This window comes from Citrus clementina, unplaced genomic scaffold (assembly GCF_000493195.1).
Source record: "Citrus clementina cultivar Clemenules unplaced genomic scaffold, Citrus_clementina_v1.0 scaffold_6, whole genome shotgun sequence".
Taxonomy (NCBI): Eukaryota; Viridiplantae; Streptophyta; class Magnoliopsida; order Sapindales; family Rutaceae; genus Citrus; species Citrus x clementina.
Window position 1 is genome coordinate 23,166,913 of NW_006262139.1, and position 25,880 is coordinate 23,192,792.

Below are 25,880 nucleotides of genomic sequence, written 5' to 3' on the forward strand. Positions count from 1 at the left end.
ACAAACAAATTCTTCATTAAAGAGGATGGAGCTTGGAAAAAACTCGTGCTCCATTATATACGTGGCGACTGCATGCAAAACCAACTTTGCAGCAAAACTACAAAACACTTTTCATCATCAAAAACGTTACAGAAGATGAAGAAAATTACAAAAAGCTAAAAAAGAAAGTGAAAAAAAAACTTCCACACATGTTAGAAGAGAAAATAGATTCAAAATCGCAGGGCCACAAGACGAAAACTCCTGTCGGTCGTGGGACCCACAAGTCCACGTGTCCCGGCTGCATGGCCACGTATCCATAAAGTACGAAGAAACGCACGAAGTTAGTTTCTTCTCTCCCAAATTTTTCACTTAAAATATCGACTCAAATTCGCAAGTACGTATACCCCTCGATATCGAGTCAATTCAAACGCAGGTTCATGAAAAGGGCCATTTTCTCGTGAGATTCTTTTCTCGAGAAAATGATGATGAAAGCCTAACTGAAAGGGGAGAAAAAATTTAAAAAAAATATATATATGTTGATAAAAAGACACATGCGTTTGTACATAAATAGGCACTGTACTTCCCTTGTCACCCATCAACAAAATCTTCGGCTACACAGAAAACCCAGTTGCTCTTTCTATCAACAAAATGAAAATGGCGAAGGTGAGCCCTGTTTTTGAAGGCAAGATAAGCGGAGGAGGGGAAGAAGATGAAGAAAAAGAAGCCGGGCGGTCGAGGATGGCCAGGGAAAACGCGAAAGCCAGGATACGTAACATTAGAAGAGTGAGTGTCAGAGCTCGGCGTCCTTATCAAAGAAGGATGGTGACAAGATCAATGGCTGCGATGAGTTCTTCTTCATCATCACCACCACCACCACCACCACCATTCGACACTATCAAAGAGGACGAGCAGGAAGAGGAGGATCATCAAGAAATAAACAATAACAGTAAGGGTAAGGAGGAGGTGGTTGAACTTAATGAAAAGGAGAAACAAGAAGTGATTGTAAGTGATGAAAAGGAGAGGGAGAAGGAGAAACAAGACGTGATTGTAATTGATGAAAAGGAGAGGGAGAAGGAGAAACAAGAAGTGATTGTAAACGATGAAAAGGAGAGGGAGAAGGAGAAACAAGAAGTGATTGTAAATGATTCAAAGCAGAGGGAGAAGGAGAAACAAGAAGTGATTGTAAATGATGAAAAGGAGAGGGAGAAGGAGAAACAAGAAGTGATTGTAAATGATGAAAAGGAGAGAGAGAAGGAGAAACAAGAAGTTATTGTAATTGATGTTGATGAGATAGAGGATAAGCCTCAGGCTGAGGCGGAGGTGCCAGCGGCGGCCGGTGATGGTGGTGTGAGGGAGGAGTATAGTTGGCCAAATGGGTGGTATGATGGGCTAGATGAGTGGCCGATGACGTGGAGCTATGAGGAGGAGTGGCTTTGGTCGGGGAGGGGATTAGGGTTTGGGCTGACTAATCCTCAGTGGGAGTACATTGACGGAGTGGGTTGGATTGATAAGAGAACCTGAGTCTGAGTGGTTAAATGAAACCGGAGGTGCGTTCATGTTCAATTGTGTCCCCTATAGAAGAGAATCTCTGTCTTTATTAATAAGTCAGTATGATGTTTTGAGTATATATGTAACTAAACATATGTAGCTAGCAAGCTAGTGTATCAGTGCATGTAGTTGGGTTATAAATAGTGTTTTGTTGTGTCGAAATGCGAATTTAGATATGCTTTAATTGGTAATTATATAATTAATTAACTAGCACATTCAATCTCTTTGCTGCTGACATATAAGGGGACATTGATTACAGCATATACATATACACAGGTTAAATTAATCCAACATATATTCTCTCGCAGCAACCTTCAAATATGGAGATTGAAATGGGGTTTTGAATTATATTTTGGTCAGTGATTGCGTGAAATGTCGATAATTCAATGGAAAAACATGTTAATGGGCATGTACGTCAACTAATTAATAAGGGTAATGACATAGGAACCATGATATTCTATCTTAATGTTATTAGATAAGATTGTAAAAATAGTTAAAATACGTTAATCATAAATTGTTATAAATGTACAAAATCATATATGGATCAATTTATTAGACAAATAATTAACGAAAGAATACCGTTAAATATTACTTTCTATATGCCTTTAGGTAACAGAAAAAACAAAACAAAAACCATGTTTTTAGTGATTTTATTTAGTTAAAAAAATGACCGACATGGGAAAAATTTTTAATTACAATAAAAAATTTTTATCAAAGAGAATACCTAACTGTTTTTAACTATAGTAAGAAAAAAAATAATACTTCCAATATCATGGGACAAAGGATGAGATCTCGATGAGTCTGTGCGTATATATCAGTATATGGAACGTCATTCATTCATATAACCCGAGCATTTCAATTTTTCGTATAGATGAGAATTCTCGTATTCTTCTATTAATTTATCGCGAGAAACAATTTTTTTTTCAATTTGGATAAGACAAATTAAGACGCGTAATTAAGCGTTGACTTAAATTGGTAACAAATTAATTTTCAATGAACTTATAAAAATAATTCACAAGTGTAGTCTAAGCCTCTAATTACTTGACATGACCTACATCCGTATGAATGATTTTTTGCTAAATTCCTGTGAGCAATTCGGCATTTGGATGCTAGGTCAATATGGTCTTGAACAAGAAATGCCTTAATGTTATAGTTAAATGGTAAGAAGTCTTAATTTTGTAGTTTGTTTAAGGAGTTGGAATATTAGCACACCTCTAACATTCTCTTCAAACCCCCCTTTATGCATATATTTTTTTTTAATTCTTAAAATAACCTTCATTTGTTGTACTTTCTTAATAAACCATGTGTTAGTAGTTTGAAAAAAAAAATTATTAGGCTCTCTCTCTCTCTCTCTCTCTCTCTCTCTCTCTCATTTCAAACCACTTTCAATTTCTTCTTTGTTATAGCATTCACGAATTTTTAATTTTTATTCCCATCTCTCTTTATTTTCTTAGCAGGTAATAACTGGAGTGTACATATAAAGACAAATAATGCATATATGAAAGAAAAACTTGGCCCAAGTAAACAAATTTCACAAAAAACTTAGTTTATATTTAGATCAAATTCTTATTCCATGACAATTCATTATTTTTTCAAATTTTGTAGATTTAATGAGTTTATAATAGATAAAAAGACAAAGAAAACGTAGGTACATAGGTTTAATTAGATAAATTGTAATTTTAATGTAATTTAAAATATAAAGGACAGATTTGTAAATTCAAAACAAGAGGGGTTTCAAAAGAGATATGGAGGGGTGCCAATAGCGTAACTCTTGTTTAAGTTCTAAAGTGCGGTATTTTCAATATTCTAAGCTTGCATTTGTAATATGAGCTTTCATATATATATATATATATATATATATATATATGGGGTTCCTTTGTGATGCTGTAAATTTTTTTACAGCATCAATAATGTATTAATTGTGAACCATTAGATCTAATCAATGGTATACAATATTTGTACTAAAAAAATAATTTAAAAATAATAGTAACCGTTCAAGTGGGTGGATAATTTTTGTAAAATAATTGTGACCACCTTTAGAGTTTGAAACAATTTCACTTAAATAGTATATTTTATTTAAAATTACTTTTCAGCCCTCCTTTAAATTTGTAATATGATAATCTCTTTTAAATAAATATTCCAAAATCAGTTACCATTAAGTATAAAATATAAGATCAAGTAGGTTATTTAACACAAAGTCTTGTAATAATTTGTATTGTATGAATTTAATTACAAACCATTAATATCTAAACAATAATGATAATGGAAAGCATTGCAATAAACTATTTTATATGTGTTTTATTAATAATACTATATGAGTCACAACAAATGAGAAATATTTTATTCACCAGTTATTATTGAAAAATATATATGTCTATATAACTATAGAGTGAGAAATATTTTGATTTAAAATTTTATCAAAAAATTAAACTATTTATTTCATGCAATTCAATGGTGGAGGATATAACATTATGAAATGTTGCTTTGACTTTCAATATCAACCATTAGACTATGAGATATTATTGGCTCAAATATTGTGCCAAAATTTTAAGTTAAAGTATCCCAAACCATATCTTTATAATGGAAATATAAAAACATACAATGCTTTTTTTTCCTCATTTTGTCCATTAAATATTATTTGATGTAATATTTTATTTATTGTCACTATTAATTATCATAATAAAAGTAATGACTCTTCGTAGCATAAAAATTTTATAATTACTATCAAAGAATAACAATAAAATATTCTTTCATGATTCATAAACTAAAGTTAATTAGGAATATATGTTAGATTTAACTTTTATGAAATTAACAAAGTGACATTTGAAAATAAAATGAAAACAAGCTTGTGAAAGTTAAATTTATAAGGCTGAGATAATTTCCTACCATGTCAATAAAAATCTAGAAATATAAATGATTTTCTTTCACTTTTTTTCCCACGTAAATATTATTGGAGGTAATATTTTATTTATTGTCACTATTAATTATCATAACAAAAGTAATGACTCTTAATAACATAAAATTTTATAATTACAATCAAAAGATATCAATAAAATAATCTTTCATGATTCATAAACTAAAACTCATTAGGAATATATATTAGATTTAACTTTTATGAAATTAACAAAGTGATATTTGAAAATAAAATGAAAACATATAGGCTTATAAAACTTAAAATTCCTACCATGTAAGGATATTAATTGTAAGATAAATATAAAGTTTAGAGAATAAATATGTTAAATGGGTGTTAAAAATAATACATATTTCATGATCAATTATACAATGGCCCTTAATATTATATAAAATAATGAGTATTTTAATATACGATATTCAATTTTATTAAAACATGTGTGATCAAGTAATTTTTATGTTACAAGCAATCTCAACAATAAGTTTATTGATGTAACTATGACGTTTACTTAAGTATATGTACTTAGTTGTGTTATTTATTACTATTATATCATATATAAATTTTGCAATTGCAACTTATTTATTTGATTTGTGTTAAATAACCTACCTTTATATTTTATACTTAATGGTAATAGATTTTGGAAGATTTATTTAAAAAAGATTATCACATTTCAAATTTAAAGGAGGATTGAAAAATAATTTTAAATAAAATTGTTATTTAAGTAAAATTATTTCAAGCTCTAAGGGTGGTCATAGTTAGTTTACAAAATTCTCCACTTGTTAACCGTTTACCATTATTTTTATTTACTACAAATATTGTGTACCATTGATTAAATCTTATGGCACACACTTAAAAACATTATCGAATATACATACATTAGTGTTTCTGTAAGCTAAGAAATAATAAAAGAAATTGCCTTACGGCTTTATAAAATGTTATAATTTTCTTATTGTCAACATACTTAAATAGACAGATAGACATAGGGTTGGGTAAAAAAAGCTGATTAATCAAAAATTGAACCGAATTATTCGGTTCGGTTCGATTTTTTTGTGGTTTTTTTACATTAAAAAAACCGAATAAATAAAATAGTAAAAATAATAAAACCAATCGGTTCGGTTTTCGGTTTTTAAAAAAAACCGAAAAACCGAACCGATTATCAAATAAACCGAAATCCGAAATCCCTAAGCCTAGTGACTCTAATTCTCTAAACCAATTGTCCACTTCAGATTCCTTCAGTTCTGAGTTCTGATCTTGAGCCACTGAACTCGTGACCTTCAGCCGCTAGAATCTCGTCCCCGTCGCTTGTCTCCGCGCTGCTGGTCGCTTCTGCTGCCGCTGCTGGTCGCTGCTGCTGCCGCTGCTGGTCGCTGCTGCTGCCGCTGCTCGTCGCTGCTGCTGCCGCTGCCCGTCGCTGCTGCTCGTCGCCGCAGTCGCTGTCATCTGGAAATATCGTGATCTCCACAAAGCTACAACTTGTGAGTTGATTCTTCATTTCTTTCACTCTTTTTTTTTTCTTTTTCTTTTCACCACGTGATGGGCAACATGGAAGGGCCACTTTCCCCAGCAGGCTGTGTATCGCAACCTTAATTCATTTTTCGAACTTAAATTTTGCTGGAATGCAAATTATTCATTTGGTTGTGCCTTGTGATTTCAACTTATTCTGCTGTGATTTAAATTTCTTGTGTATGTGTTGTGATGGCTTGTTGTAAGTTGATGTTCTAAGTGATGATAATGTTGAGTCGAAGTAGAATGGAGGCTTTTTTCAGATCTGGGAAGTGACTTAGTGATATTGACCATTTGAAGTGTTTTGTTTTCACAAGTATCTGGCTATCTGCTTGTGTAGTCTTCTTTTGTGATATAGAAATGTAGATAAGTTCAAGTCCGCACACACAAAAAGTCACTAGGTTCATGTTCATGGCATTTGTTGCCTAAGGCCTACGTAGCAGCTACAGATATACCTATTACTACAACTACAACAGAACAAATGAAAAGTAAATGTTCAGGAACATCAATGTCTTTGTAGCACCGCATTTCGCTCCATTTTTTTTTTATTTTCGCATTAGTGTCTTCAGATCCTTTTGCATACTTAACGGAGACTTGTTCCTAGACCATCTAATATTGCACCTCTGTTGACATCATTTGGGGATGGAATCCAAAACTTAGAATAGCTGCAGCTATTGTTACTGTCCATACAGGTGTAGTAAAGCTTGTTAATTAAGGTTGTCATCTAATTCTGATATCTTCACAGCGGCTTTTGGTTGTACCTACATAGTTTGTTTGCCATTAACCTCATTCCTCCAGCTTGTGCATTCTTGGCTGCTTGATCCCCTCGTGGGGTGAACTTGTGGAAAAGTATCATGTACTAGTGAAGTGTTGTGCGTACATATAAACTGGGGTGCAAAGCCCTTATTTAATATTTTTACTATCTTATGCATTGTAAAGCATTATACAAATCCCATATTTTTATCAATTTGGGTTTATTTATTATTAATTTAAGGTTTTAAATTTTAAAAAGCCCAAAATAGGCCCAATAGGCCCATAATCGAAATAATCGAACCGAACCGAACCGAATTATTTCAATTAATCGAGTATTTGATTATTTCGGTAATTTGATTAATCGCGATTATGATTTTAAAATAATCGTAATCGAACGATTATGAAAAATTTAATAAAAAACCAAACGGAACCGAACCGCGCCCACCCCTAAATAGGCAGCTCATAACCGACCCCTTGATTGGATTGGTCAACACCTGCTCCCTTAACTTTAAAGCAATGTATCTACTCATACAAGATAAAAGCAAATTCTAAATTGAAAAGCGTTACCATTACAACCCGGCTTTCTATTCTACTGTGACAAGGATTACTCCTTTAAGACTACTTATATAAATTGTAATGTCATCGAGGCAAAGCTATTTTCTCAAGCAATCAATCGATAAAACTTTCAGGCTTTGGCAAATTTGAAGGTCGATCCCCTCGCTCGAAGTGATCAAAGGATATAGTTTAGTGGAATTTGACGTGGCACCCCCTGCTTTCCTCATCGTTAGCTGCTGGTGGCCTTGACAGAATCAGACATCACTTAAGGGCCCCTGCGTGGTTTTGATATAGTTAGATATAGTCCAGGGGCTATCACTTAAGGGCCCCTGAGAGGAGAGTAAGCGTTGGGGAAGAAGATGGATGAGAGGAGAGAGAAAGCTTGTATTAATGATAAAAAATAAAAAAAATTAATGTCATTTAATCTATTAAATCCTCACCGTTGATATGTTTTAAATCTAAAGGCTTGAAATTAATGTAAAATTAAGTATAATTTTAGAGGGCTCTTGATCCACCCCCTTGACGGACTTACCACTTGAGCTTGACTCCTATGTGTCAGTTTAATGACCTTTTGATATCCTTTCATTTCAATCTAATGGTCTGTTTACAAGAAGAAAAACTAACATCAAGGAGTTGCTTTCGTCTCTCTTACACTGTTGCCAAAGACTTCATTCGTTGACGGGAAGGCGAAGCAAAATGTTCTGAATCAAGAGTGTGAGTGTGAAACATTTCAAGCATCGGAGATAATTTATAATCAATGCAGTAAGAGAGACTAAAGAAAGCATACAGTTCTTCTTATCACCAACTTTATCTAGTTAAAGGGATGTCCACAAGTGTAGCTATCGAAGATTCATCACTGACCTATGGGCACACTTTTTGAAGATTGTTTAGATAAAACATGATCCACTAAACTTGGGGCTGATAAATGATGAAAAACAAGTAAGCCACTGACAGGACAAACTTAATTATCTAACTTGGGGCTGATAAATGATGAAAAACAAGTAAGCCACTGACAGGACAAACTTAATTATCTTTATGATATGTAGATTTGAGTTCTTGGTCCAATTTAAATCAACTAAAGTAGCATGTCCACTGAAGTGGCTCAGGCTGTTAAAAAACTAATCTTAGTTTTTGGAGTGAGACTAATCCTCAATTTAATATGTTTACTTAATTATAATCTGGGTTTGAATTCTGAGCGTAAATTGACGCAAAAGAAAGTGAATGAACCGTTCCTTCATTGGCCGAAGATTTTGATTTCTTCAAAGAATCAGATGTTCTTTTTGTTTATAATTGGACATTTTGCAGGTCATGACACGAGGTAACACACTGAAAATTGCAGAGCATTTTCATCATCTTCATGAATAATACGTTTGGCTATCCAAATTAAAACGATCGATTCTCCAAGGAGCTTGGAATCCGGCACAGGTTTTGAGGGTTCATTTGTATTTATTATTTATAATTTGATTGTTCTTCAATTGGGTGCTCAATACCTACAGCTCCACAACAGAGAAATTATGACCAACGAATGATAGAGATGATTGGCAAGAATCATAAAACTACTCTTTTAATTCCAGTAATTCTCACTCATTAAACTGAACATCCGAGACCCAGATTAATGAAACTGAAAACAAAGGATTCAATTATTAAAATATATATAAAAAAAAAAAGCCAAAGTCGGGGAGAAAACCAAAAAAGTTTGAGCAGCAGCAACAGCAGCCTAAGTACAAATTAAACGCAAACCGAACCCCCATTGATCGAATGATCATTATGGGGGTTACACATAATAATAATCAACAATATTGCATGGGTGGTTACACAAATTTAATTGGGAACCTAGACGCCTGGTGGCTTGGCAGCAATGAAACTGATGCACTGCACTTGACGCTTGTTGTCAAATCCGATAATTCGGACGAATGAATGTGGGTATTCCTTCTGGACCTCCCCAACCTCCTTCAAAACCTGGGTTGCATCTGTGCACCCATACATGGGCAGCTTCCACATTGTCCAGTAGCGTCCATCGTAGTATCCTGGTGACCTGTGGTGCTCACGGTACACCCATCCTTTCTGCAGTCACGCCACCCAATAGAAAAAACAAAAAAAAAAAAATCAAATATCACCACCCATTTGCCTGATAAAATCCGCTTATAACCCAAAAGCTTAGATTTTAAGTAAGCAATTGTTAATGCAGGTTTTGATATTGAATGGATATCTCTGACCAATAGATTCATGACATGTGTAATTTTTCTCCTAAAGCACATAGATAAGGTTCCGTCAAAATAATAGTATATATTAAGAGAGACAGAGAGAGAGAGAGAGAGAGAGAGAGAGAAATGACCTCCAACTCGAATTCCAAGCAGGGAATCCAGCCGGAGCGGATAAGGTAACTGATTTCCTTGAGCAAAGCTTCATCGGACAGTGGCGGGAGGTATGAGAGAGTCTCGAACTTCTTCAAGCCAGTTGGTGGCCACACCTGTAACATACAAGCTCACAAGAAAATTAATTAAAAACATAATTGAGAGCTAAAAGAAGAAAGCCGTCAATTTAAAGAAGCAAAAGAAGAAATGAATTCTTGTATGATTATGATGATGACCTTCATGCATTGGACTCTTCCGCCGTTGCTTGCAATGGAAGTAATGTCATTGTTGGTCTTCTTGGTTGCTGGGAAAGCAGAAGAAGACTTGAGGCCGGTGAAGGGGGCGACCATGCTGGCCTGAGCAAGGCTGGCGCGGTTCGCGGTGGCAACGGTGGCCGATGAGATCATTGAGGAAGCCATTGGTACTTGCTCCTTCTTCTAGCTTTGCAAGTTCTTTTACTTAATAGGAGGATGCTCGGTGGCCAGTTGGTTTATATAATGATACAGTCAGGCTATCTCATATCTTATGGACAGAAATTTCTGAACCAGATTTCGGATTAATTCGGAACGTTGGATTCGCCAAGCGATGACATCGCATCATAATGACCACATAGGGGAAACAAAAATTTTTGAATGTTAGCCTTATCATTAAGCACCACAATGACAGTGCCACGTGGACAAGGTCCATTATCTTATCCCATCCAATGGAGTACGTGACTGTGTGATGATCGTTCGTTGGCTTCATTTTTTCTCCTTGTCAGTCTTTCTTTTGTATGATTTTGTGCCCTCCATTCCTCTCCTCTATTCAAAGCCTTTCAAAAAAATCTGAACGTTCAGTCATGGGGAAACTTTATGGCCGTTCCTTCTTCATTTTTTAATTCAAAAAATAATTAATAAAGGGTAAGGTAAATGAATCAAGTTAATTAACCAAAGTTGGTTGGTGTGAGTGGTTCGGCACTCTCACTCCTTAAGAGAAGTCAGGAGTTCAAGCCCCGCTCTCGTATGGAGTCACCACTTTGGCCAGCACTTTACCCCTTATGGGCCAACCCGGTGCGAGCGGGGATTATTCTGGGTTGTGGTACGGGCTTAAAGGTGCCTCCCACAGTTGGGGCCTACTCAGGACCACCTCGTGGTTCAGACCAAAAAAAAAAAATAAATAAATCAAGTTAATTGGTAGATAAGAGATGGTAGTGGGTGGATAAGGGTAAGATCTATCGTGCTCTAAATTTAGATTTATGATTAAAAAAATATAGATTTGTATCTACTCCAAATTTACATGGATATGTATTTTTTATTCTATATCCAAATCTATAATGATAATAATAAAGATTCTAAACCTACTTCATATCTATCATGAATTTATCAACTTGAAATTTTCAGCAAGTTAAATAATTTTTTTGATAGATTATATAAAAGAAAATGCACAAACTTCATCTTTAATAAACTGTAAAACCCAAAAAAGAAAAGTAAAAGAGTAACAAAGTTTTTAAAAAAATAATAATAATAAAGATTATAACTATAAATATTGTAACTTATAAGTGTGACTTTGAGTCTTTGATGATAACAAAATTTTGAGCAAAAAAACAAAGATTGTAACCATGAATATTGTAACTTACTAGTGTGGCTTTGATTTTAATAAGTGAAGTATAAAAGTTTGTGTTGATTGTCAAAATAGTAAATCATAGATAGCTAAATATTTTTAGAATAAAACGACAATTAAAAGGCCCACTAATTTTAATATGGATCTGGATCCAAAATCTTAAGTCCATACCTCTTCCAAATTCATCTTGGTTCTAGAATTCAATTCAAATCTGTTTTAGACCAATCCATTTAGATTTGGATAATGTGGACCATGGATGAGACCAGTCCAATTGCCATTTAGATGCCTTTTTTCTTTTTGGGAATATTTAGATGCATTTAAATTACATTTATTAGGCAAACTGGTAGGGCTAAAGTAAGAAATGTATTCGTTAGGAGCTATAAAATCGACATTATCAGTAAATAGTAACAGATCATGAATACCGCCGTTAGATTCATGTATAGTAGGGATGGCAATAGAGAGGGGAGGGGAGGGGACCAATCTCTCCGTACCCATTTCTGATATTTTGCGTATGTCTCTGTCCCCGTCAAAATTATTTAAGAGAATCTTCATCTCTTCCCCGAATAATAATAGGGGATCCCCGAGGGTCCCCGAGGGTCCCCGATCCCCGAATAACTAATACATTTTTTTATTTTCGATTTTGAGTTAATCATATTAAAATAAAAAATTCAAATAAAAGTAAAGTTCAAAATATATCTTATATTAATATCCATTACAAAAGTCACATACATTAAATTAGTAAGTAACGCAGCATGCAGGGGATACAAACTATCATGAACAAATTAATAGCCTAATACAAAATTGTTACAAATAAAATCAAATTTAGATTCAAAATTAACTTTTCAATGGTGGCGTGGGCACTTTATAAATGTGGATTATTCATTTTACAGCACAATAGTTAAGTCGTAGCAAATCAAGAGCAAATATTAGATTAGATTAGATATTAAAATTGTGATTTACTGTGGGCAATTATAACATCTAAAAATAAATAAAAAATAGATTTAAGATAAATAAAAAATAGATTTAAGTTTAAAATATTTAATGAATATTAAAATTAAAACAAAAGTTTTGGGCTAATAGAATATGTCCGGTTTTTTAATGTCCTAAATAAAAATTTAGGACTTTAATTAGTTAATTAGGCCTAAAAGTTTAATAATATAAATATTTTGATATTTTTTATTTTTACCAATACTTATAATTTTATAATTCAAATTTTATTATTTATTTACTAGTAATTTTAAAAAATTAAAAATAAATTAAAAATTAAAATAGGGAAATGGGTAGGGGATGGGGATTCCACCTCATCCTCGTCCCCTCCCCGAATAAGAAATTGGGTAAAAAAATTTTCCCATCCCTTCCCCGAATAAGAAATTGGGTATGAAATTATCCTCATACCCTCCCCGAATGGGGAAAATCCCCGAGGGTACCCGTCCCCGTGAGGATTTTTTCCATCCCTAATATATAGTGGCAAAATTACCCAGTGTGACATTCTTCTTCTATAACCAATAATTTTTACAATTTATAAATATTTTTCCTTCAATTGATGAATACATCACATTTTTTTCGAACATATCTTATAATAACTGGTTAACTCAAAAATCAATTGAATTTTGACAAGCCGATTTAAATCATTTGGAATGTTGCATGGTATGATCATTGACGTCCACTCTCTAATTTTAGTGGGAAGATATTTAAATCTCCTAATATAATTATATGGCTGGTGCTACGTTACGTTAATCGTAACGTACGCCACACACAACAACAATAGCAGGTCCCATCATGGGAACTGTTGCTGTGGGGATCCTAATTACATACGAGGGTAGACTTCTTCTTCTTCTTCTTCTTAAAAAGTACCACAAATAATTAATACATGTATGCTACGTGTAGCTTAACTAGCAATTACATGGTGGTGATCGTGCGCACATACGTAGTCACTGCCTCTCCAGATGTTTAATTGCGGTTTATTAGAAAACAATAAACAGAAATTATAGGCTGTTGATTTAGCCGCATCGTCCGAATTAACTTCCAGTTTTTCATTAAATCTATCTTTTATTTTCACAAATTCCATTAGCAACCTTAACCATACCACTAACAGACTTAAATCGTCAAAACAAAAAAGACTTTATACACAAGTGTGTGTATATATTTGGTTTTAACATTTTTTTTTTTTTTGTAACCACTGCTGGCTGAGCTTTGCAAAACTAACATATAAGTTGAATCTTTACAGCTAAAATGATAACAACATCTTAACAAACCTAAATAACTTCATAACCAATACTGCGCAGGATATATATATTGCACCCAAATTCGCATAACAAAAACTCATATCTATCTATTAGCTGTTAAAGATAAACAAACATGGCTTACAATATCGGAAGAAGTGCTTTTAATAAACTGCTTGTATGGTGCTTAATTGTTGTAGCTTTGAGCAATGGGATCCGAGAAGCGGAAGCCATATTTGAAGCCTTCGGAGGATGTAAAAGATACTGTCATGATGATCTGCATGTGAGTTCTTACGATTGCTTCTTCTTCTGCATTTATCGTTGCACACCTTCAATCGGAGGCGGCTGCGATGATTACGATACCTCTGGTGGTATGAATGCTTTTTCATGGATTCCTTCAAAATTTCCTGAAACTTCGAATTTTTTTTTTTTGAGTCACTTTAGAATTGGGCTAATAAGCGTCTAGTTCAGCGCTTTCTTTTAAGATAAGCAATGGAATAATAATAATAATAATATGATGACGTATTTTGTAAATAATTTCACATTCTTACCTTTTCTTCCAAGAATTGGGTGGCACCATCCAAACAAAACTGTTGAAATAATAGCTAAATTGTTGATTCATTTGGTGGAGATGTAATGGTACACTAATTTTAGACTTAATTCATATGGGGGCGGACGTGCATTAGTTTAACATTTATTTGTTGTTTTATTAAAAATTAGGAACTCATATGTTATCAATTAATCCTTTTTATAAAAAAAAAAATTATTATTACTATTAACTATTATTACGAGTACACTCAATTCACGTCCATATCGTTTCTTGTTCTAGCAGCAGATGCAACAGGAGTCGAAGATATAAGTCCGTCCATCTCGGAAAACAAGTTAGGTGCAATTGCTCCTCCGGCATCGTTATTAACGAGGTCTCGCAAAATCAAATCTTAAGTAAACTAATTAAAGCTTTACTTTGATTTTATATATATATATATATATATATATTTATTTATATAGCAGCTAATTAGTTAAGGATAAATATTCAACAATAATTCTTTATTCGTTTCTCGTATATATCAACTTTTACAGCCTGAAATGGGTGGAATTATTGAATTTGTTTAAACTGAGTTCTTTCTAGCATGCATGTTTAATTTTATTTCGTGGTAGCTAGAAGATGCATGTAGGTTTTGTTGTTTGTAGACTTGAAAGACTTTGATGACTTGAAATCAATTTAAAGATGTAAGGCCTAGGGAATATGGAACAATGCACCTTGGAAATGAGAGCTAAACAAGTACCCAAGAGGCCGAGACAAAGGCATCATCTCAATAAAATTGTAAGTTTGTTAAAGATTTTACAAATGCTTAATTATGTAGTTAGAAATTTTAATTTGAAGACCAACAAAGTGTTGGCTCCACTGGTAATGGAGTCCCCTTAAGTGGCTTGACTGGGTTTGCTCCCCAGTTTGAGTCGCAGGGAAGTCGCCTTTGTTGGGAGAACATGTGCCTCCCGGTTCGAGCGGGGACTTCTAATCTGAGTTGTGGTACGGGCTTAAAGGTGTCTCCCATAATTGGGGTCCTTCCCAGCATACCTCGTGGTTAAAACAAAAAAAAAAAAATTAATTTGAAGTCATGCGCGCACACACACACATAGTGAAGGATACATATTGAAGTGTGTGTGTGAGTGTTAATTTATTTGCTGGTTGCATTAAATTGTTTTCAAAACGGCATATTGAATTGTGTGTGTGAGTGTTAATTTATTCATTGGTTGCATTAACTTGTTGTCAAAACGATATATTTACAGTTAAAATTTAAAAATACTCAATGTAATATTCATATGATCAAGACAATAGTTCTGTTCATGAATCTAATTGTTTAAATTTTTTATTATTTTGATTATATATGAAAGATCATATTAACTTTTCATTTTTAATTTCTTAACTTATATATTCTTGGAGCACAAGATAACATAATCTTGATATAAGAGGTCATAATGTAGTTTGAATGTTCACGCTCTACAAGTACATGAAGTTGAGCTAGTTAATGAATTTGGGTTAGTTATTGATATATAACGTTAGGCTCAAATTCATATCTTACAAGCCGTTTGATAAATTATAGTTATATAACAAGTTTGATTATCATATATCTACATGCTTCATTATGGTGTCACACATAGCATTCATTTTGACAAAATTAAAATATATTATATATCGAAGGAGGATTTAGATCATTGTTGAATTAAGCTTTGTGAGAACTTTTTTTAAAAAATAATATTGTAATTAATACTTGTTGAATAAAAATTAATATGTAATTTACATATAAATCTTATACGAATACAAAAACACACGTTTGACAATAAATTATTGAAAACTTAATATAATTCAACTTAACACTACATCCAAATTCCATATTTCAGCTAATTTTATTTAAACTTTATCAATATTTCCAATACTTATTGGTCACAAAGTATAAAGTTGAACTTGGAAACTTGAACCGGATTCATATTTGCCGACATTGAATTCAACTGGCTCAAAATACCATTTGACTCGAAACAATGTGTGATTTACTATAACGAATAAAATATTAAATATCAAAAGTTTATCTTAATCTATGGAAGCTGATGAGATGGGAACTATTTTTTTTCCTCCCCCTACAAAGCATAAGATAAAACTGGGCAGGCAAGCGTACGTGGCGCCAGAAAGTCAAACCAAAGCATTGATTGGTAATTGACAAAGTCAAATTGAAATTAAAATATAAAAAAGAAACTTTACATTAGACACGGAAATTACAAAACAATGGGAAGGTAGCTCAAACAGAATTGGAAAATTATTGGCTTCCAAATTCTCAGAGAGCCGCCCATTTTCTAGATAACGATCATAGCAACTGGAGCCCCCCAATTCTCCGGCTTTAAGGAAAAATGTGAGCCCATCCACGCATCAGTTGGCGGTTCCCAGTTTTTTTTTTGCTCCAAAATATAATATATAGTTTAATCCAAGGTCCAAAAATAAAACAAAAGGTCGATTTGACCGACGGACTCGATTGATTTTTGAGGATACAAAGATAGGCTCAAATAGTATGTCCGTGGATTGGAAAAATTTGTCACCCTTTTTAAGTGTGACTCTTATCTATCATGTTATGCGATCAACTAAGTGAATATAATTACATATATTGATTTATACATGCGGATGTATATGATCATTTCAAATTAAGTGATAATTATTGTACACTGTTTTCAACTGATTTTGGGGTAGGAAAATCCAAAATCAATCTTGAACAATGAATTTATATTTTTGGGGGAGATGGGGTACCTCACTAGTTTATTGTGTGCGGTGCGGTGTATCTGAAGTTCGGGGGAGGTGAGAAGGGGAGAGAGAGTGGTAACAATGGTGGAAGGTCAGAAACAAGAGAGGTGTCCTTCAAAATGAGCTTCACGCCTGCAAAACAGTGAAATAGAGGTTAGAGGTGAAGCCGGGGTACCCCGGCGTTCACACTCCGACGCTCAAGTTAGCAAACTCAAGCTTTTATGGCAAAGAGAGCTAGCTAGCCCTCTGTAAATTAGGGTTTAAGGTTGAAGAAAACCTATTTTTTGGAGTGTGAGTGTTTTTGGGCGAATGAGAGCATGATGGAGAATGAAACCTAGGCACCTTTATATATGGAGTACCTCTGCTGCCACGTGGCATACCCTTTTTGGCTAACGTCCTTTTACCTTTTTATGATTTTTGGGCCGTTATGTGCATGTTCGCGGCGTATCTCATCCTTTGGAAACGTGGCGCGCGCTGGAGAGTGGTCCAGGGTACCTCTGCAGTAACTGTCGGGTAGGCGGCTGAGGACCACTGTCCTTGGGACAGTGTCATTTACTTTTGGCAGAGGTAGCAGGCGGCTGTCCCCCCCTTTTGGTACGACGTTCTTGATACCTTATTCTGACAAAATCGAATAATATCTTTTAGGAGGCGGAGACGTTTCTCATGGCGGGTATTTTCGGTGGATTCTCTTGCATTCGCTTTTCTGGATACCTCGAATTACATGGGGTACCCCCTATTACGCGGGGTACCCCTATCTGTATGGGGTACCTCTATTTGTATGGGGTACCTCATATTATATGGGGTACCTCTATTTGTGTGGGATACCTCTAATTGTGCAGGGTACCTCTATTTATGCAGGGTACCTCCGATTGTGCTGATATCATTCCATTGGCTGACACGTGACGCTCTATTACTTTTCCTACTTTTCCCTCAAACATACACGACTTATTATGTTGTTGGAATCTGGATATTATACAAGAAAAATGCTCTCTGTCGATACTTCTTCTAATTAATTAATTTATTCGGTCTTGTTAATTAGACTTGGCTTCGAATAAAAATATTTCTTTCTAGTTATTCCATAAAGCAAAGTTCACATGTAATACAAGTTTGTTGTCCTTTGTATATGGCCTAAGTCGAGAATATAACAATAAAAATAAGAAAAATGATTAATACACCCTAAATATTTATAGAAAGGAATACAAAACTCTCTAACATTTTAAAAAAGATATTTAAACCTCAATTTATTAACAAATTCAGTTAATTTTAATAGAAAATTTATTTTTCAACCTATAATTACCATTATCTTCTTCTACTATACAAGTCAATGTGTTGACGCTCCATTTTATCCATAAATTATTAATAAAATTGCGAGCATAACCTTATTTATAAGTGTTTGGAATTTTGCTGTGGAAATTCAATTTAATATATTGTTTTTCCAATTGCTCATTCTTCTTTTTCTTCTTCTTCTTCATCAACAGGTGTTCATGCCGCTCTACATCAACAGGTTTGCTTCTTCAATCTCGGTAATTTCTTCTTTCAAGAGAACTCAGTCCCCCAATTTTAGTTCCAATCTGCAGCAATTAGAATTGTAAATAAATAGATAGATTTGTTAACAAGAAATTAGAGGATGAACGGGAAAGCCAGTAACTGCCCCATTTGCAAGAATTCGAATCACTCTTCTATTTGTGCAGCCTGCGTCAGTTACAAGCATCTCTAACTATTAAGCTTATTGTGCCTTTTTATTTTCTAAACTTACTTACGCTTGTTTTCTCATCGAAAAAAAAAAAACAATGCATTTTGTGATTTTTGGAGGAGGGTTTTTGAGTAAATTTATAGGTTATTATTAAGGAAATTTACCATATTAATCATTTAATTATTTAAACAAGCCAAATTTTTAACAATTAAGGTTTAAATGTCTTTTTTAAAACGTTGAGGAGTTTTGTATCCCTTGTTGAACATGTGCATGCATGTGACAAATAATTCCATGTGGCTAGCATGTAATTTTTTACTTTTGACATAAAGTTGTTGAGTAAGTGAAAGATATAATAAGTGGGGGCATGTAACTTTTGATTTCGGCACCAAATTAGAAAGTTGAGAGAAAAATTATATTATTTAATGTCCATCACTGTTGATTTTTTGGGCATTACTTGTTCTATAAATAGAGGTTTCATTTGCCCTCTTCAATAATCTCATTTTCTCCAATTCAAGTGAAAGTGCCGGGAGATGTAAGTTGAGAGAATTGATAGCTTTGAGCTTTAATTCTAATATTTTTAAGAGTTTGAATGTATTAAAATTTTTAATTTTAAGATAAAATATTACGATATTTATAACTCATTTTCACTAATAAAAATATCAATCTTTTCCTGATCGAAATGTGTTTAAAAAAAAAAAAAAAGAAATGCGCCCATAGAAACCTGAACAAACCCGTAAACCGGACACTAGTTTTGCCCAAAAGCACTTCCTCGAAACCGGGAGCAAATGAGAAAATGAAAAAGGGTAACCAAAGAAACGGTATCGTTTCCCAAATATAATATGTGGCGACTCTGACAATCTTCCCACGCGCTGTCTCTTAGCTTTTTTTCTCATGAATTTTTGGGAACTTCTTTTCTTTTCTCCTGTTTGCATGTGTCCTACTGTCCCCTGTGTCTCGTCGTGCATGTCTTTCGTTTAATTGCTTTCATGGTTTTTTTTTTTTTTTCTTTTAATAATTATTGGGAACGTTTATTATTTTGTTTGTCCTTCGGCCTTTGCTTCAGATGAAGGGTAAAAACTAAAAGGGCATGGTATTGGTGTCTTGTGGTTGGGTGGGGGTTATGTGCAAAAGCTTGCTTTAGGCCTGAAAAAGGAATGCTTTTTTAGTGTCTGTTCGCTCAAAATGCCAAAGGATGAATGCATATATTTATTCAAGTGGATATTATCAAATATTCATTATAAGTTTATTAATATGTCAATTTATTATCAAGATCTTTTAATAATTATATTTTATCACTAAATATTTCGGCTATTATTATTTTACTACCAAAATTCTAACATTGTTAAAAAACTGTTGAGGTTATAACAGTATTTAAGAAATTTCAAACTGAAATTATTTTCTTATTCTTCTAGTTCTTTTTACATATTTTTTTTAGACATCCGATTTATGAGCCTTTCTTTATTTTGTTTATTTAAATTATTAGAATTTTATTATATTGAAATATTCACTAAATCGAATTCTAAGCTTTCTAACACTAATTGTAAAATTTTCAATTAAGAAAACAAAAAAAAGGCTCATAAATAAGATATCTTGACAAAAAGACAATAATTTGAAAAAGAACTAGGAAAACAACTTTAGCTTAAAATTTCTTAAATACCTTATGACACACCAATAATTTATTGGTAATGTTAAGATTTTGGTAGTAAAATGATAACAATGGAAATATTGGATGGTAAAATATCATTGTTGGAAAACTATTGTGACGAATTGATATGTCAGGAAATTTTAGTAGGTATTTCATAATATCGCTTATTCCAATTTGAGGCAAGTTGTTTGTTGAGGTCACCAAACTAAACATCCAGTTCAAGAGGAGATAAAATTTAAGAGAAAAAAAAAAAACAGATTGAATATTTATAGTATTTGATTAGTTATAAGAATAATGATATCATCATATTGTAGTATAAACATTAATTCTATAAAGCTCATTTTGTGTGATGTTTAAAAAATGTTGGTAAATTAATTAGGATTTTTTTTTTAAATTTGAGTGCTATATTTTATTTTATAGATTTATGCAATAATCTAGAATAGGTTGATATCTCTTCTGACCAATATATTCAAAATTTATCATGGTTTTTTTTCACAAGATTAAATTTATCTAAATTATTTCTAAATAATTATGGTTTCTACACCTTTTCATTTGAAAAATTAGTAAACTATGAAGAAGAGAAATCTTAAATAATGAATATTTCAGCTGTTAACATTTTGACGAAGTGATGAGGAGTGAGTTCAACATGATTGAGGGTTGTTAAGTCCACTCGAGCTTATTTTTTTTAATACAAATACACATGTGCAATCAATTAAAATAGATTTGATTGATCCTTTAAAATGTGAACCTAGATTGGCGGTTAAGGTTGTCAACCAAATGGCCCGAGCCTCAGCCTATTGGATTCTCCAACGAACAGTTGCTGGTATTTTAATTAATCAAATTAGCCACTTTACTAGATCATTATTAGATTCTTAATTTAAACAAATCAATTGATGTGGGCCATTTAAATCCAATCAGCTCCTTGATTATCTGAAGAATAATCTTGGGGGGGATGAATCTATGAACAAACAACATTAAAAATGTAGAAGGAAAGCTAGAAGAATGTTATTATTTTACAATTGATTCCGCAAGTCGAGTCAAAGAAAAAAAAGAACAATAAATTATGCACAGTACAGCATTATGATTGCAATGTTATATACTTATATGCCCCAGTAGGGGAAAGTTTCTAGGATTTTACTTTTGTGCGAATTGCGATGATGGTTTTCCGAATTTTTAGTAGCCGCCCATGTTGTTTAACACAGGGTTAAAAGAAAATTAACATTTGCAAAAACAGCCTAGCAGAGTTACCATTCTTTCTTTTTCTTCGAAGTCACATGGCAAATCTTTAGTTGTCACCACTGAGTGGTGATGGTTGTATTTTTTTTTTTTTGGGAAATTTTTAACCTACCCCTAAATAAATTGACATTTTGCACCGCGCATAAAAAAAAAATTGACGTGTTGCACCGCGCCCCTAATTCCGTTAATTTTTCAGTTATTTCTAACGGCTCCGTCTAACTTTTGATTGAATGACAAAAATGCCCCTCTATATGAAAAAAAAAACAAAATTTTTAGCTCATTTAATTTTTTAAGACTTTTTTTTTTCAATTGCAATAAAAAAAATTTCTTATTACATGTACATTGTCACCACTATTATTTTTCCTTTAATTTTTTAAGATTTTTATTTCAATTGCAATAAAAAAAATTTCTTGTTACATATACATTTGTCACCACTAATATTTTTCCTTTAATTTTTTTTATGATTTTTATTTTAATTGCAATAAAAAAAATTTATTGTTACATGTACATTGTCACCACTATTATTTTTCCTTTAATTTTTTTAAAGATTTTTCATTTCAATTGCAATAAAGAGAATTCCCATTAAAATTAATTTAAAGGATGAACTTCCAATTTTACCCATCCACCGTTTAACTTAACTGAGAAAATAACAGAATTGAGGGCGCGGTGCAACAAGTCAAATTTGTTGGGGACGCGATGCAAAATGTCAATTTATTTGTGGGTAGGTTAAAAATTTCCCTTTTTTTTTGGATTTGAAATTTGTCCAAGAAATTAGGTTTGGTAATATAAATTTTCAATGATGATAATTAATCGATTAAAACGAAAATTATGTTGTTTTTGAAAAAAAAAATTTGAAAATTGTACAATTAATTAGTACTTCATTGAATTTTGTGATACTTATGATAACCAATTGAATAAATTGAAGTTAAAAAGCGAATTAGTCCTTAATTCCCAAGAGCTAATTCAAAGAGCGTCACATTCACAATTTCCTAAACTTCGGTGGCCATATAAAAACCAGCGAACAAGCCGCAGGTTTTATCGAAAGGCAGTTTTTTACAAAAACAGAACAGAAACGAAGGATTTAAAAGGAAAAACAAAAAAAAAAAACAAGTTTCCTAAAAACCTGGAGCTGTAAGAGGAACCAAACGGGAGAGCTGGCGTTTCCCAACATGACGTGGCAACTAAATTTTAGATTCCACTCTCTGACACTCTGAACGTGGTTGCCACGCGCTGCTCCTACATCCTGCATGGAGTTTTACTTTTGGACGCTCTTGCATGCGCTTTTCACCATCTTTCTCCCCATTCTCTTCCACGTGTCCCCGAAAGTTCTGAAGAATCAGAACTTTCTAGCCATACACTCTTGTCCTTTTCTTGTATGTATCATGCAGGTATGCGTCTCTCTCTCTTTTATTTTTTTCAAATTTTCCTCACTCGTGATGTTTTCTCAATAAATAAATATTCGAAATTTGAGAAATGTACTCCACAAGATATTATTAGCAATAATTGAATTTCTATCTTTAAATTTAGAAAAAAGATACGTGTGAGAATCGCCCAATCAAAAGGTAATTTTCGTAAATAGTCATGTAGATCGCTGAAGTTGAATAATAGTTTTTTTATTATAGAGATTTTAATATGATCCAACAAAGGTTTGGATGCTTCTATTGATTTTTATATTATGCTAATAAAAATGAAAACGGGGGAAGCAACAAAAAAAAAAAAAAAGGATGGCAATTGGCTGTCAAATTTGGTCTTATGCATAGCTCGTTCTACTCTCCTCTTGCAAATTCCAAAACCGTAAGCTGCTTGCATCGATATCCAAACTTCTTGATAGAATCGCAAAAATTATTATGCCAAGACATGTGACAAAATGAGATGATAATATCATAGTATAGAATGAATCAATGAAATGTGAAAATATTAAAATATATTATGTATAAACGAAGGTAGGAGCTGAGTTATATTATCGCCAAATTAAAGATGATGTTACTCTAACAAGACTCGTAAATGGATAATTTGATAATTTCGTGATGATTTATGAACTAACTATAAAAAAGTTTTTCTCTTATTATTATTATTATTTATTATTATTATTATTTAATGAAACCTTCAAAAAGTTGAGCAGTTGAGATGAGTCTAACTATTAATATGAAGGAAGATAAAGTTATGAGTGATGATATATTTACAAACTCTTATATAAATTTATTTTGTACAAACTGATTTAACAATAACTCATTGGTTGAATAAATATATAAAATAATAAAAACAAATTATGTGAATCAAAAGATATTTAATACAACTAATTCAATTATGCTACATCAATTTGTACACAAAAAAAATTGCATAAAATTATATAATTATATTATTCCTCTAAAGTTAGATAACTTATTAACGCCGAACGGCAGACAATTGTTGAGATAAAAATGCAAGTGAAATATTAAATTAGATTTTTATTGTTTTGACAAAGTTTTTGCAATATTAAATTGAATGGTGGGTGACGCCAAGCTATGAAAACAAAAACAACAATAAAATAATAAATGTATCAGAAAATCCAGGAGTTTCACGCACTACATTCTGCAAGTTGGTTATTAAAAAATTGTAGTATTAAAATGATCCAAATGGAGAAAGTTGGTGAAACCCAGAAAAGCCAAAAGAAGTTAAAGTTTGAAACGATGGGACAGCAGCTCCACTAATGAATTTATTAATATTTATGAATAAACAAAAAAGGAAAACGTTCAGTCTTTTTTCTTTTTTTCCCCTAGTTAGTAATTAAAAGTACCCACTTTTCTCGCCATGAGAAAAAAAATGAATTTGAAATTATGTGGTATGAGATGGAGTCATCGTCTTCCAATTTCTTCGCGGCCGCCTGTTCATTTAAATATTGTATTAACAACTATTAGATGTTAAAGAATTAGTACCCACATGCGATTATACAATGTACCCATATAATTTAAGAATAAATTAATGTTAATGGATTTATAGTTTTGGACAACAAGTTTATCTATTAGCAATTTGGGCATAATTATAAATTAATATGAGTTGACACGTGGACATTGCCTATAAAATTATATCAACAAAGAAAAAAGGACAACAATACAAAAAATCTAAGCAGATGCTTTTGATATTGTCTCAATTTTAATCCAACGACTGTTGGTTTGTTTAATTGCTTTTATACATAAACACAAATTACGTAGACTAATAAAAATATATAGCTTCGAGAAAAATATTTGTTTAATTTTCAGTAATTCATTTGAGATTTTAACCTCGTTCGATTAATAGATAAGGGCATATGTGCATTAAAAAAAATTAAAAATTAAAACAACTAGTAGTCTAAGATGTGAGAAATTTTTTTCAACTCTCTGTAAATAATTTCGTTTAGACATTAAAAAGAAAACGTTACTCCCTTTCCATTTCTTACAATCAAACAAACACTTACTTAAAATTGTAAACAATGGCAACAAGACATTACCCATAGTTAAAGCCAACAGATTTACTTAGAACTAGTATAGTCCACTTAACATTAATCAAGTTAAAAAGCTTAATATACAAATGCAAATACCTAATCCAAGTTTAGGGTCGTGTCTTTAAGGATAAGCATTGAATAACAAAGATCTCCAAAAAACCGCTGGCTAATGGTCTTGTAGTGCGCCCACAGTCCCCAAAAACCGAAACCCGGAAACCGGCAACCGGTTTTTGGCCGAAGGCGGTTTTGAACTAATTAACACAAAGGCTTCCCGAAAACCCGGAGCTTTATTTTTTTTCATTTCTTGTTTAAACCAGGGACCTCCACCGTGGGCCCGTCCCAACCCCCGATATGTGGCGATTCGACCGCACCCTGCCACCTTTGACGTGCATGCCACGCGCTCTTCTGTTCCTTCCTTTCTTCTTTTTTTTTTGGACCTACTTGCATGGCTCTCTTGAAACTTTTCATCCACCTGTCATCATTTTTTAAATTCCCATTTTACCCCTTATTTTTTTTTTTAAATTTCAGTTTTGTATCGTTGTTCACAGTAACTGAGCAATTCAAATCATGTTAGTAAACAATTGGGTTATTAATTTACTAAATAAGTTTTTTTTTTATTTCAAATAGAAATACAATGTTTTGTATGCACGACTAGATATTAATACAAACGAAATCATAAATAGAGTTTGCTTTATTTAGTGTCGTAAAGTATGCTAAAGAAATCAAAATTAATTGATCAAGCCTAATCCATAAACATAATAACAATTTTGATTTACTAATTGCAATTCTTTTGAACTTATTCTAATAATATATGCTTAATTAGGCACATTTGGACTCAGTTCAATTTTGAATAATCTTTTTCATGATTGAATTTAAATTTACTCTTAAAAGAATTAAGTAAATTCCGATTACATTATCAACAATTATTTAGATTATGCTTAGAAAATGTTAAATGAAATTTGAAAAAAAGATAAAACCATAAGTATATTGAATCTGAATTGAATTTTTAAATTTTATAAAATTTAAGAACTTTATTGAAATTAACAATTTTCTTCAAAGCACTCCATGACGAATTAAATTAAATACAGAGAAATTTCACTAAATTTTAAATGAGGCTCTTATTAACTACATAA

At 32.6% G+C, this 25,880-nt stretch overlaps 1 protein-coding gene across 1 annotated transcript; it reads right to left on the minus strand.

Moving 5' to 3' along the window:
• Positions 1-8,817: 8,817 nt before the first annotated feature.
• On the minus strand, positions 8,818-10,102 carry LOC18038615 (ribulose bisphosphate carboxylase small chain, chloroplastic). The gene is made up of 3 exons (XM_006430716.2): positions 9,840-10,102; positions 9,585-9,719; positions 8,818-9,313 (listed from the first exon to the last, which is right to left on the minus strand). Exons 1-3 carry the CDS (start codon positions 10,020-10,022, stop codon positions 9,083-9,085), a joined length of 549 nt encoding a protein of 182 aa, XP_006430779.1. The 5' UTR covers positions 10,023-10,102; the 3' UTR covers positions 8,818-9,082.
• Between the last annotated feature and the right edge of the window lie 15,778 nt (positions 10,103-25,880).

Coding starts and splice junctions, on each gene's coding strand:
- LOC18038615 (XM_006430716.2), bottom strand. CDS start 10,022: ATGGCTTCCTCAATGATCTCATCGGCCACCGTTGCCACCGCGAACCGC. Junction 9,720..9,839: donor GAAGAGTCCAATGCATGAAG/GTCATCATCATA, acceptor TGTATGTTACAG/GTGTGGCCACCAACTGGCTT. Junction 9,314..9,584: donor GCTTGGAATTCGAGTTGGAG/GTCATTTCTCTC, acceptor GCGTGACTGCAG/AAAGGATGGGTGTACCGTGA.